Genomic DNA, 15,000 nt, shown 5'->3' with positions numbered 1-15,000 from the left:
TCTCTCTCCAAGTGATAAGCATATATAATGCTCCTACAGAGAAAGTAAGAGGCAAAAATTCCGTGCAACTGTTTCGATTAACAACAATCATGAATCTGTTGTCCTCACCAGGGAGGTCGTGAAGTGAAAGTGTTTATTGAAAAAACTTCAGAATCAATGAATGCCCTTTGCCGGGAAATCAAAGCATAGTCAACAGACTGGAATTAAACAGTGGGGTAGGGGTGCCTGGCAGGGTGGTTGTGGGGTCGGGGGAGGGAGGGGGGGCAGGATTGGATTGCAGAATTTCAGTGGTTCTGCTCTGAATCCTTCTTCCTACATCAACTCATCGTGGAAGGTTCATTTGTCAAACTCTTTTTCAAGGGTCTGACTCTAGTGAGATTATGTGCATTAACTAAGGCATATTCACACGTACACGCACCCACACACACCCTGTCGTCTGTCTGTCCGTTCGCCTCTCTCTCAACTTTAGTTCAACTTATATCGTTTATTTTCCTTTACGCAGTTCGTAGTTTTCCCACAAAATACACAGGTAAGTTTTAATTTGTCAACAGTAAATGTATATTTCGGTAGATCTTCACGGACACAAAAACACAGGACATGTACTTGAGGCATAGGCCTATGGCATGATCACTGAACAAGGAATGGGTCACAAGATAGTTTAACCATGAAAGATAGTATAACCAGTCTACCGGATGGAAAATCTCTATCTTTCCAGCCATTCATTTCCAGAATGTGGAATTCTCTCCCTTCTTTAGTGTTTCTGAGTCAATTCAACTTTTTACTTTTAAAGATGGTTTTATCATCAACTGAGCGGTGAAGTCCATAAACAAAAAGTCTCGACACAATGAAAACAGAACATGATCCGTCTACGAAATTTTTGAGTAACTCTCAAAAGATCTTAACAAAGATTGCTGGCTGTTCTTTAGAAATGAATCATAAGTGCCATTGTGAAATATTCTAAGACTCATTCCGAAAATCTGATTTAATGGTGAATATTTCTCAAACGTCATCATTCGGCTCGATTAGCAAGGAACTTGGAATGAAACTAGTTTTCATTTGTTTTAGATCTTTCCTTGACGCTGTACAAATATTCATATATTTTTTCATCCTTGCATCTTAAACTTCAGATGGAGAAGGTCCAGGGAGCGCTACCCTTCCGGTTATCAGCGAGCATTTTGGAATGAGGTTACTAGCCCTATGCTCTTCACTACCCTAACTGCAACCAACAACGATCGATTAACGATCAGGCATATCCTTCATTGATGAGTTCAGCAAAGAAACATCAAATTGGTGAAAGAGCTACCGGGAAAGAAAAGAAAAAGATGAAGAGTGTTCTTCATTTTGCAACTTTTGGAAAAGGCCCAGCCAGGTTCAGATTCTGGAAATGGTCGACCCACTTTCACATGTGCGTCGGAAGCCACCGATCTCTCCTGGGGGAATATTGGAAGTTTGAAGCCAGAATAGTTACCCTTCGTCCATATGTGAGTTGCCAAACAGAACGGCATAACCTGCCAAACTATGGTCCGTGTTGCCTGGCAACTGTGTGGTCAGGCGGCAAAATATGTCAGAGCAAGAAACTATTTCAAAGGGCGGGAAGCAGTAGAAGTGTCAGGGAATAGTTATATGGGCCAAGAGAAGTCCCACAGGGCACGGAGCCACCTTCGAGGCTCAGTGACTGTTGCTATGATACAGTATCACCACAGATTTGAATAGATGTGTGAGGGAATATAGCTGTATTACTCGTCCCTCACGAATTATACTGAGTTGTGCCGTTTAAGTTCTTGGAACTCTCGCCAGTGAACGAAAATTCGGGTATCATTTCCAGATTCTAAAGTCCTTCGTGACAATATAATATTCTAAATTTCTAGTTATAGTGAACGCAATCTATTAAGGTATGAATATTGCCTGGGATAAAAGTAACTTCAATTAAACAAGTAATATATAGTTACAAACGAAAATTAGAAACTGGATATCAAATACGTATTAGTGTTGACATATGCCATAACCGTCTAAGATTCTTTCGATAAGCATAGGACCAGGAACCGCTCTGCAACACAACTCATCTTTAACGTGGTTGAGCATTCTGAAATACATTATTGTTTTCAGGTATCATCAAACGGAGAAAGCTTAAAATACTACGAAATCCTGAACACTGTAAGATTAACTTTTCATTTCCAATAAGATACACAAATTGAAATACAAAATTTTCAAATGAACAACTTTTGATTACACTCTTCGCGTTACAACTATTTCATTTTTAACATACTAATTTAAGAACTAAATCAAAGAGACATGTTAAAATTAATGAATGATTGAGTACTCTAAAATAATATTCAGCACAAATATACAATAAGTATATTAAATTGTGAACAGGTAGTTCTATACATCAGAATTTTGGATATAGTGTATGAATTTTTCTCACTCTTCATATGTAAAGCAATGCCAAAATCGCTCTTCTTAAAACATACAAATCACGTCTGCTAGGTCCGTGGATTGCTTCAGCCCCACAGTCCACTATTTCGAGCTTTACTTAGATATCAGAGGCTACCCCTTCTGGCCTGATCCTCCTAATTGGTGAACATATATATATATATATATATATATATATATATATATATATATATATATATATATATATATATATATATATATATATATATGTGCGTGTGTATATATATATGTATATATATAAATATGTGTATGTAATGTATATATATGCATATAAATTTCCGACTCACATCAGGCTCGAACCCAGGTCTTTCAATTGAAAGGCAAGGGCGCTGCCCACTAGGCCATACAAGTCTTATCGGAGCTACCCTTGTATGGCTACCCTTGTATGGCCTAGTGGGCAGCGCCCTTGCCTTTAAAACTGAAAGACTTGGGTTCGATCCTGATGAGTCGGAAATTTATTTCTGTTCCACACGTGAGTGTGTGTTGATTATTTTTATATATGCATATATATATAATATATATATATATATATATATATATATATATATATATATATATATACATACATATATATATATATATATATATATATATGTATGTATATATATATGACAGCAGTGCAGCGTTACCTTTAATGATGAGTATATTTTAACGGTAAAATCTGCATCAAGGCGAAGCTACAGAAAATTGCGAATAGGGGGAAAAATAGCCTATGAAGTCTTTCTCACAAACTTTGCAAGGATAAACACGCCGAGGGAATAAAAGGAACGGGAAAAAACTTTCTTTTCCCCTCGTGGAGTTTGGATAACGAGACTCGGTTTACGTAAGTAGCTTGTTTTAACACCTCCTTCCTTCTCCCCATTTCACAGGACCCGAGGCCCAGCAGATAAAAGTGTTTTGATTAGGGCTCCGTCGAGGACTGACTTTTACTCCTCGCTCCCTATAAATCTGATAAGTTAAAAATCCTTTTGATATTCCGGTATTTTATTCCGACTTCTCAGTTCCCCTCTGGAGATTTATGGCAGCGTTTTTTCCTTCTTCCTTCTATCCCTTCTCCTTCTTCTTCTTCTTCTTCTTCTTCTTCTCCTTTCTTCTCTCACCCTTTCTCTGGCCGTGTAGACAACATTCAACTTTATACCTATTCAACTTCTCAGCTGACTTGGGGATATATTTCACGTTATCAGTCGGTTTGTCTTCCTATCTATCTTTTTCTCATTGGGCGTCCTCTAATCTAATCAGTTTTATAATGCATCACTGATTTGTCTCCCAAAGTGTTGAAATTTCTTCTGAAAAAGAATCATCTTTAACTTGATTTTCATTTCTAAACGATGGATTTTTTTATGGTTTAGTAGTTAAACACACACACACACACACACACACACACACAAGAAAGTTACCAAAGCAAATATTTGTCGTTAAAGTTTCGCGGAAAGACCGCACCAGAATCTAGAAATGAGAAACTCTTTCACTCGTATGACAGTATTTTCGCAAAAGGAAATCCTAAGTTTCCTTTTCGCTTTCCTTGTCTACAGATATGTCAGCTAAACGGTTATTAAATTTTCTTTCCAGTTACAAATGGGAGGCTGCTATTCGGCTCTGAGTCAACAAGAACGAGATACCGTTGGGATTTAAGATGAGTCTGACTTTCAGTGAATCTCCCGGCCTCTTGGCGTTTACGAATTATGGCCATTTGTCTGTTCATGTAACAAATTATTACTTCTTTACCTTAGATTTATCTATTCATGTAACGAATTATCATTTCCTCACATAAGATCGTTAAGCGCTCATACGTAAACGCAGTGACTTATCCTTCCATATATTTTAATACATTAGTTGTCATCTAAAGCTACATGTTGATATTATATTATGGTGGTATATATATATATATATATATATATATATATATATATATATATATATATATATATATATATATATATTCTAAAAGAGGTCCTCTGACTATATATACAGTATATATATATATATATATATATATATATATATATATATATATGTGTGTGTGTGTGTGTGTGTGTGTGTGTGTGTGTGTATACAGTATAAAATATCCTGCAAGGGTAGGTTCTCTGACTAGGAAAGTTAGGTAACACTGGGTTTGGTCAATACCGTAGTGGGTAACCACCAAGGGATTCCAGGCAGTAACATTTCTACTAAACTACTCATCTCTAAATCTATGAAGCTGACGAACTTTGGGTCGGGTCAGTACTTGGGATGGTGATCATCAACCCATCCCAGGATAATCCATGAAAGAGTACTGACGATTTTGGTGAGGATTTGGTGCGAAACTTGTGGTGCGTTTCTGTTTTGGGCTGATGCCAGTGGAAAGCAATGCCCATGTTTACGTTTGAATAGCTGAGTAGGAAGCTTCGGTGATTTGCTGTTCACCAACAGTTGGATGCCGCCATCATCGGGCATCAAGGCAGAATACACCAGAGTAGAGAGGGAACTCGGTTGCGTTATTTTATGTCATCGAAGGATTTCTTAGTTCTGTATAAGTTTAGTATTTGGAGTAACATTAGGGGTATTAAGTCACACGCCTTGTAGGCCCTGCTTTCTAGAATGTTTTGTCCATATTCATTCGAAATTCTGCCTAATAACTAAATGCAAATAGCACAAGCGGATCAAAATAAATCATCAGTCTTTTGGTAGGCTATAGTTATGGGACCAAGACATTAAAATGCCAAGACTAACCGTCGTAGTAATAAGAAACGATATTAAATAAATGAGAGAATTCTAATTCAAGATATTCCAGGTCATACCAGGTAGCCAATCTGCTGTTTAAAGAAAAAAAGTGCATTCAAATGCAAATGGCATAAATCGCTCAAAATGTAAGACCAGTCTGTCAGTAAAATCTTTTGGTGGGGGAAAATTATGATAAAATGACTGCGCGTGAAATCGCATACGACTTAAGGGAAAGGAAATAGGAGAACTCTGATCAAGGAGAGTCCAACAAGCCTTTGCCGGCAAAGAACCAGAGCAGAGCTGTTTTCCCTCTTCCCTTATTCAAGAGAAGAAAAAACTTGACAAAGTTCACCCGGCGCCAACTTCTCCGGAGTCAGATATCCCGGAATGATCTTTCCCCTCCAGCCTGATTTAGAACTTTATCGAGTCATTATGCCTCCCTTAGCAACAATTAGCGAGATTCATGATTTAATCCGGTCCGTTCTAGCCAAAGTTAATGTTCCGGAGTTACGCTAAGTGAAACTTATATGCTCTATTACCCTCATTTATCATCAGATATTGTCCATCCGGACAGATGAATCTTGGGGAATCTGAGCATTAGGGGCCATTTGGAGCTTGTTCTTGCTCTAAGTGTATGCATTTATGCGCGTGTTTGTGCTCTCGTGCACAGAAATGTATATTGTTATGTGTATGTATATGTAGTACAAGCATATAGGTATACGAATGTGTTCGTTGGTAGTGGTTGGTTAAAGGTTAAGCCAGACTATGCCAGCACGGGTTCTTGCCCTTAGGCAGCACGGAAATAGGACATTAGATAAAGGAAATAGAGGGGATATTTTTGCATGAAAGCGCAAGTGAACGGGTAAATATGTATACACTGAGTATAAACGCATGTAAATGAATAACAAAAAATCCTGATGTCTACTAACTCTTTTGCAACCGAGTATTCCACGATAAAATGGCAACATTGGCACTAATGGTAACAACTATTATGAAGTTTGATTGATCTCTTTATGTAACTGGTGTCACTACAACTGTACATAACAACATATAGAATTTAGGCCAAAGGCAAAGCGCTGGGACTTATGAGGTCATTCAGCGCTGAAACGGAAATTGATAGTAAAAAGGTTTGAAAGGTGTAACAGGAGGAAAACCTCGCAGTTGCACTCTGAATCAATTGTTAGGAGGTGCTGGAAAGTAAGATAGAGGAAAGAGAATATGAATGAAGGTATAGTAAAAGGAATGAAAGGGGTTGCAATGAACCTTAAGTAATGCTTACAGTGCACCGCATAAGATGCACTGATGGCACTACACCTCTACGGGGACTACAACTGTAATCATCGGCACCGATTTAAGGAAGAGGAAGGAGGCTGTGAAGATGTAATGAAAAAAATGCTGACTCTGCTTGCAAACCAAAGTTTCACTTGTAATGCCAAGTGTAATGACAAGTGACATCATCAGCCACACCAGTAAAATCAATCTTCGCCCTTTCTAGTTCTGTGAACGCTTTACTCTTTCACTTAGGTGCCACTAAGTGCAGTAACCTCCAGCTTTCTATCCTTAAGCAGACTGTGTTTATATATATATATATATATATATATATATATATATATATATATATATAATATATACATGTATATATATACATATACATATATACATACATATATAGGCTATATACATGTATATACATGTATATGTATATATATGTATATGTATATGTACACACACATATATATATATATTTTGTATATATATATATATATATATATATATATATATATATATATATATATATATATATATATATTTATATATATATTTGTGTGTGCATGTATGTTAAGACGAAACAACTTGGTAACATTATAAAAGTAAAAAAAAAAATGACCCCGTCATACATATGGAAGAAACAGACCAACAACAATGAAGAGAGAGAGAGAGAGAGAGAGAGAGAGAGAGAGAGAGAGAGAGAGTCAGTCATTGCAGGGAACATCTGTTATGAATTCATCGAATTCTATCTCAGCTCTGGAATGAACACGGAATACCTGGATGATTAGGAACTCTTCAATTGTTCTGCTTTCAAAGGAGCTTCGCATGACTCCACTCGGAGTTTGGCGACTGGATACGGAAGCAAATGAAAGTTCAACGCAATGTGCATTAAAGCAGCTGCTGGCGAGTGGGATGAGGGAGATAATATTGCACGCGTTCCTCCGATACGCGCACACCGGCAACTAATTTTGTGGCCCCTTCTGGAACTGGAGATTCCGTCTCGTCTATCAAAGCTTTGTCAGACTCGCGGTATATAGTTCGTGGATTATGTATGTAGACAGAAGATCGCGTATCTTTTGTCAAAAAGCCAGCTATATGGATCATAGATAACACATTCGAACCGGAGGTGCCTTCTCCTATATCAAATCTTAATTAGTGCATGGATTTTATATATAACCAGTTTTCAATGTGAAGATTCCTCTTTTTCATCAAATCCCTTGCTATCTAGTTCATAGATAATGGGTTTTTGAACCAAGGTCAATTTCAAGCTGAGCTGGTCAAGAATTCAACATTTAACATGTTTTTAGATTAGGGGATTTCATATATATATATATATATATATATATATATATATATATATATATATATATATTATTTTTAAAATCTTTTACTCTATTTCATAGATTACATATTCAGGCGGTTTTAGGACAGAGGCTTTTGCCTTTATTCAGTTTAAGAAATGTGCGCTTCCGAGTTCCATTTGTTGATTATTTTGAAATTATGTTAGTGATTCCGAATTGCAATTGCTCTTAATTATGTTTAGAACAATAGTAAGGTTTTGTACAAGCACTCACTGTAATGAACGGTTTAGTATGACACATCACCCCTAACAATTGTATACCTTTGTTGGGCCTGAAAATGGAGAAAGTCCGTTGTTATAATTAGTGCATTTATGAAAGTTTCTCGCATGAACTTACCCGAACTCCTACTCTGTTTCTTAGGAGTAGACGGTCAATATCATCAGTAGATATCATTCAAGTTAACGTTGATTGGCTGAAACTGACGCTGCTCTCCACCTACCAGGGGATACAATTCAAATACGTCGCCCAGCCAGAAGTGGGATAAGAGTTTCAAAGCTATCAGCTGCGAATATTTTCCGTCAGCTCAAAGAAAATAATTAATCAATAAAGGACAACACGTTCAGGCTAAGCTATATATCATTTGGTTAATGATTCAAGTCATTTGAGTAATATTCCAGAGAGTTAAGAAAGGATTTTGAACTGATTTGTGGTTTCCAGTTACGATCTTCTGTAAGCAATTGAATCTATTTTTTTCTGTGAAATAAAAATGGTTCCCATAACGTTTCCATCTTGGATTTTATTCCAGCATGTTACATAAGTAAATGTAGATACATTTTATATAGTAAATACTTTAGAACATAACGAACCTCATGCATCTTACTAATATATGGTCTTTCGGAATGCTTGTTGGCAACTATCTCAGAAAATAACTAATTGAAGTTGGCTATTGCAGAAATCATTTAAAAGAAACTGAAACAATGAATATAAAATCTTCGAATCGTAAAAGTTCTGTTAACGGTGTTCCTGGTAGACTTTGTCGACTAAGGGGAGATTTTATTGTATGTTTTGACGGTCTGCAGTGGCCTTATGTACGCCTTCACGGGAACGTTTGCTCCTTTGAAAGGCTGTTGTCCCATCACCCACAAAATAGCAGTTTAGAAATTACACACATTTTCTTTTTCTTCGGTTTACTATCATCTTTCTTTTTACATAGTTCTTTTTCATATCCCTCATCTTTTCATCAGTTATTAGCCACTCGTTCCGATCCTTTACCAAAACTTGTTTGTATAAATTAATAGCATCTCCCTTTTATCCGATTATGCATAAGCCCGAATAACCCTCTTATATCAATTGTTCAATATTTCCGCTAACTGGAGTGCATAAAATTGTATGAAAACTCCCCCCTTTTTTTTAAGGTATTAACTTTAAAACGAGATTCTTGCATGATGCTTAGGATGAGGCTCTGTTACCTGTTGGCGTAAGGTATTTCTATTTCCAAGTCTGCAAAACAGAGCTGGGAGTAGGCAATGTGTTCATCTGTGTTAGACTGTGTTCACCCGTGTTAGGCTGTGTTCACCTATGTTAGACTATGTGTTCACCTGTGTTAGGCTGTGTTCATCTGTGTCCTGTGTATGTGCGTGTGTGCGAGCGTAAGTTCGTGTTTTAGCGGGATATCTAAGAAGGAATAAACGTATCTTCCGACAGGTAATCTAGTGGATGGTTTCGAAGAACCTGGCGTGCTGAAAATGAAGAACTCCTTCAAGAATATGTTTCCGATATTGAAGTGTGATGCATTGCTCACGAAAGCAATAGATATAATCACCGATGTCTAGTAACAACCCCATTTTTCCTGTTCTTCTTACTGTTGTATCCTTGAGAGCTTGGCAAGATCTCCGTCGCACCAAGATATAATTCGCTTCAAAATTCAATTTCTGTTGTTCATCTAGTTATTTGGAAGCTTGTTTGAACAAGCCTTGGTCAGTATTTTTTGCATGAACTTTTGAAGTAAATATGTTTCAAGAACAATAATTTTATATGTATTTCTAGCACTGAAGGGTTTTTAATAAATATTTTATTTGTGTAAGCTGGATAAATGACATTTTGCATAAATAAACATTTCATATTAAAAGGTGAATATTTTGAATAACTATATTGTTCTGGGAGTCAATTTACTGGTTGGATACAGAACAGAACGCCCACGCGCGCACACACACACACACACACACACACACACACACACACACACACACACACATATATATATATATATATATATATATATATATATATATATATGTGTATATATATGTGTGTGTGTGTGTGTGTGTATACTGTATGTGTGTGTGTGTGTGAGAATAAGTGGTCTTTAGCACACCCAAAGGCTGGAATGTAGAGCATCATTAGATACGAATAATCGAATAGGAAAGAATCTTCATAGCAGGGTGAAATAGTAAATGAAGTTGTCTCGAACTTTGTGGTCCCAATTCCAATATCCTTTCAAAAGTTAAGGTAAGGAGTTTGGCGCGTCTGAAGCCATACCGAAATAGGCGAGCGCTCCACTCAACTTCCCGACCGTTCTAAATGGATATTCAAATTTCTTCTCGCAACTTCTTCTTTCGTCCATTTGTAAAATCTCATAGGACTCACGGAGAAGCGATTTCACCTTCTAATGCTGATCCTCTTCCGAAAAACAGCCGGGACTGCGGCGTTCCGTAGCAGACTCGACCCTTTGACATGGAAAGTGACGTTTTACGTAATCAAAGTTGTTTATGAATTTGTTGTAAGGATTTTCGATTTCTGAAGAGCGTGAGGGGCTTTCCGGGTGATGGGATCTCGCTTACAGGTTTAGAACTCGGGGTCTTGGCCCTTGATCTTCGGTTATGACGCTGTTCTTCTTTTCTTTTTTCAGTTCTTTCTTGCTCTGCCAGTTGGCCTCAGAATGTAAGAAAAACTGTATTTTATTAATAGGAAAACTTAAAACACATAAGAGATGCCATTGTTCCTTCATTTTAAATGCCTGTCATCCATGGATGTTTCTTAACAGGTTATTTGTCGCTTCTTATTAATAAAAAAAAATACTTAGAAGATATTAAAATATTTCATAAAATTATCCGGGATTATAAAGCATTCAAATTAATCTTGGTACTAGTAAAGAAAATTGTCCCAGTAAGAAAACCAGTCTTGAAACTAAACACAAGAAAAATTAAAAGTATATCTTAGTTTAACTAGCTGATTAACAGCTCTCTAGGGTTAGAAGGATTAGATTTATTTTTACGTGGCTAAGAAACCAATTGGTTACCTAGCAACGGAACCTAGCTTATTGTGGAATCCGAACCACATTATAGCGAGAAATGAATTTCTATCACCAGAAATAAATTCTTCTTGTTCTTCACTGGCCGGTCGGAGATTCGAACTCGACCAACAGAGTGGTAGCTGAGAACGGAAACCCGCTCACCCAGCGAGGAACTTAAACACAAGAAATTATATTAGACAGAATGTTTCAGGAAACTAACAAAAAAAAAAAAAAATAAACAAAAATAAAAAGAAAGAAGAAGGTGACTGGGCGCCGGAGTACGTCTGTGAAACTTGCAGTCTCGTTCCCCCTTAATTTTACCGAATAGGAAGAAGCCTTAACAAAAACACAGTCCCAAATTTACTTCTGAGCTTCTTGGAAGTGTTAATGTTCCTCTTGGCTGGGATTTCGGTTTTCTGTAAAAGAAAACTACTGAGATGGCTATTTGTCTGTCCGTCCGCACTTTTTCTGTCCGCCCTCAGATCTTAAACACCACAGAGGGTTGAGGGCTGCAAATAGGTATGTTGATCATCCACCCTCCCATCATCAAACATATCAAATTACAGCCCCCTAGTCTCGGCAGTTTTTATTTTTTTTCAAGGTTAAAGTTAGCCATGATCGTGTGTCTGGCACCGATATAGTTGCCAACAACACAGGCCACCACCTGGCCGTGGCTGAGAGTTTCATACAGAATTATGCTCTGTGCAGAAAACTCGATTGCTACGAAGAAACTTCGGCGGCGCATTTTTTCCTTGTTTTTGTTAAGAGTAACAAGCACCTCCTTCAAATGGCTCTTCTGGTTAAGTTCTTTGCGGAAATTGTTTGCAAAAGAGTAAATCGTTATGACTCGTTCTCTTTCGTTAACGAAACCGAAGTCTTCTGTCTTTTTCGGAGTCGATGTCATTTACTGCTGTGACGACACTTTGACTTCAGCCAATTAATCAATTAGTCAATCAGGCAGTGAATAAATCTTTCGTGTTACTGAAGTCTTGGTACTATCAAGTGCTTATAAACTCCATCGTCACACCGCTAACGAGGATGAGGACATTAATCAGTTATTCAGCCATCCAAAATATCAGTAAAATCCATTATTTTATAGCCGATGTGTGACAGTAATCTCTTACCTGAAGACTTTGAGCTGTATTTACATTCAAAGGGAATAAAAAAGTTAAGTATATCATAGTTTAACCAGACCACTGAGCTGATTAACAGCTCTTCCTAGGGTTGGCCCGAAGGATTAGATTTACTTTACGTGGCTAAGAACCAACTGGTTACCTAGCAACGGGGCCTACAGCTTATTGTGGAATCCGAACCACATTATGACGAGAAATGAATTTCTGTCACCAGAAATAAATTCCTCTAATTCTTCATTGCCGGTCGAAGAGTCGAACGCTGGGCCAACAGCGTGCTAGCCGAGAGCTCTACCCACCCCTCCAATGAAGAACTTTAAAGAGAAGATTGCTGGGCCTTGAACCAGCCTGACTACCTCATCTCTTGAAAAAGGGTCACAGTTAGGACCTGAAAGTGCTCGAGATCAAAGTAATATATGTAAATATTTACCAGTAAACAAGTTATACTCAAGAATCTTGTGGGTTTCTCTTTCCAATAACTCTTCAGTTATTTCTACATGAAATGAATCACTCAATCCAGCTACTTTATAAATTTGAACGTAGACTTCGAGGAGTCTCTCACCACCAGAGAAAACGAGGAGGTTTCAGTCCCTTGCGTAACGAATCAATCCGACATGACTTTGCAATCTTACCTGAAGACTTCGAGGATACGGTGAGCAGTGTGGTGACCCCGAGAGTGGTTCGGCCAGGTACGGAATCCACATCCATCCAGAAGGAGACCCAGGAAATGACCACTATGAGAATGGTCGGCAGGTAACTCTGGACGAGGTGGAACCCAATGGCTCGCCGCATGTGGAACTCGGCCACTAAACAGCTGTAGTTGCCTGTGAGAAGAAGAAGAAGAAGAAGAAGAATATCTGGTAAATTTTAATGTGGGGTGAAAAGGGGCTTCGACTTTTTCGGGCCTTTTCAAAACACTGTACTGAGAATGTTTAAATTCGTGGCCTGAATCTTGTTAATATTTTTATTATTAGCGAGTTGGCGTTATTATATGAGCGAAAGTCCATACACCCGCGTGGCGAGAATATAATGGCCATGTGTGGAAGAAAAAGAGCAAATAAGGAAGCAAAGGACTAGAACACTACATGATAACAAATAATAATAAATTTTAAAACCTACAATCCATGTCAAATAACAAAACATAACTGCAGTAGTGATTAGCCAGTGACTGAAAATACACTATTATATAATTGATGAAACCGTGTGCATAATTAAAAACAATACAAATTTGGAAAGAAGCCAATTTGTAAGTAAAGAGAAGCCGAATTTAATAATAACCACGGATAAGAGTGCGTATGTGTACTCTTCAGTTTCCTTTATTATTATTCGTTATCATTCGCAATGCCAGTATGGATGTGAAAGTTACTGTAGTAATAAATCCCTTTGTTTAACACCATTTTCCATAGCTGTCAGCTTTTTCATCAAATGGTCCTCGTCGTACTGCCAGAGGAATTAGTCTGAACGCTCTTTCAAATCATGACTCTATTGATAAAAATTTCATTTTTACTTTTGTTCCTTTTGCTCACATGCGACGGGAAGAATTTAGATAACATTCCAGACAGCGTTGATCACAACTACTAATAATTATTACGATACTATTAAAAGAATTCGGTAAAAAAAAGGTAACCAAGTGATCAGACAAATAAAAAAATTCCGCTGCATACTACTTTAACGGTAAAATCTGAAAGTCTTTAATGGCCATTTTCGTTTCTATTTTTTTAGTATTGGCTCTTCTTGCGCAGCAGCAAATGTTTAGCGCTATATTTGGAAGTGATTAATTTGGCTGATATAACCATCAATACTATTTCTGTCTATTACAACTGACAGATTTAGTTGTCGAAATTTCTCAGTTATTTCTTGTTCTCTTGCAGCAGCGACCAGATGTAGGTCGCAGAGTGATGAAGTCATAGATCAAATAATGATAAAAGTGATATACATGTAGATGCGGCGATTTGCATCCACAAATTTCTGCGGACTGAATATAATCACAGAGGAGACTCTCCATGTACACACACACACACACACACACACACACACACACACACACATATATATATATATATATATATATATATATATATATATATATACATATAGGATAGAGAGAGAGAGAGAGAGAGAGAGAGAGAGAGAGAGAGAGAGTATCTAAAAATCTTTGAACACATTTAATGAGCTTTCACAGGAACAATTTCCATCTCAGTTACAGCCCATACAACTGCCTGTATCTTTTGAAGGAGGGAGGAAAATTGTTTCTCAAATGCTCAAGTATTTTTTCAGTCTCTGTGGGTGTTAATTTATATATATTTTTTGTGGAGTTTCTTTCTAGTTTTATTGGGCGAATGTTAGCCAAGGAAGTAAGCCAAAGCCAGGCCCAAATCTTGGTCACAGTCAGCACCTCGTCAATGGTGTCTCAAACACAGAGCAAGACTTACTCAGAATAAACCTTCAAAGCGAGAATTCGCCTCTGAATTTTGCTAGATTCTGTTGAAGGACAGACAGACTTGTGTCATTATTAGTCTTCAGTAGTTTGAAAAGACCAATGAGTCTAATTTCTAGTCTCCTAGAAGTTGAACAGCTAGAATGAAGACGAAAGGAACGTCTGGAAAGAGTCCATCAATACTGGCTTCGGTGCACCGCACAAGGCGCGTTGTAGGCGGTTCGTTTATAAGTGAAAATAAGATTTCATGGTGCAGGCGGTTACTAAAGGTATCTCATTAATGAGAGCTATCGGACACCTGATAGTGTTGCTCCGGTTTTCCCGTTACTGATCTCATTACTTTCATCCTCTATTGTGAATTTTTCAGAGGACAAATCTTCCACAGTAAGTCTAACACAGGTGTGACCTTACCTACAGCAG

The 15,000-nt window shown here is 37.5% G+C and overlaps 1 protein-coding gene across 2 annotated transcripts in view; it reads right to left on the bottom strand.

The window, feature by feature from the left end:
• Positions 1 to 15,000, bottom strand: part of LOC136831291 (glycine receptor subunit alpha-2-like) — an 805,495-nt gene that overhangs the window by 10,919 nt on the left and 779,576 nt on the right. For both annotated transcript variants that reach the window (XM_067091412.1, XM_067091413.1), the window contains exon 8: positions 12,776 to 12,967. In XM_067091412.1, the coding sequence (XP_066947513.1) occupies positions 12,776 to 12,967 (192 nt within the window). The remainder of the gene's footprint in view (positions 1 to 12,775; positions 12,968 to 15,000) is intronic.

This window comes from Macrobrachium rosenbergii, chromosome 48 (assembly GCF_040412425.1).
Source record: "Macrobrachium rosenbergii isolate ZJJX-2024 chromosome 48, ASM4041242v1, whole genome shotgun sequence".
NCBI classification, from domain to species: Eukaryota; Metazoa; Arthropoda; class Malacostraca; order Decapoda; family Palaemonidae; genus Macrobrachium; species Macrobrachium rosenbergii.
The sequence above is the reverse complement of the archived record's forward strand: the minus strand, read 5'-3'. Positions and strand labels throughout refer to the sequence as shown.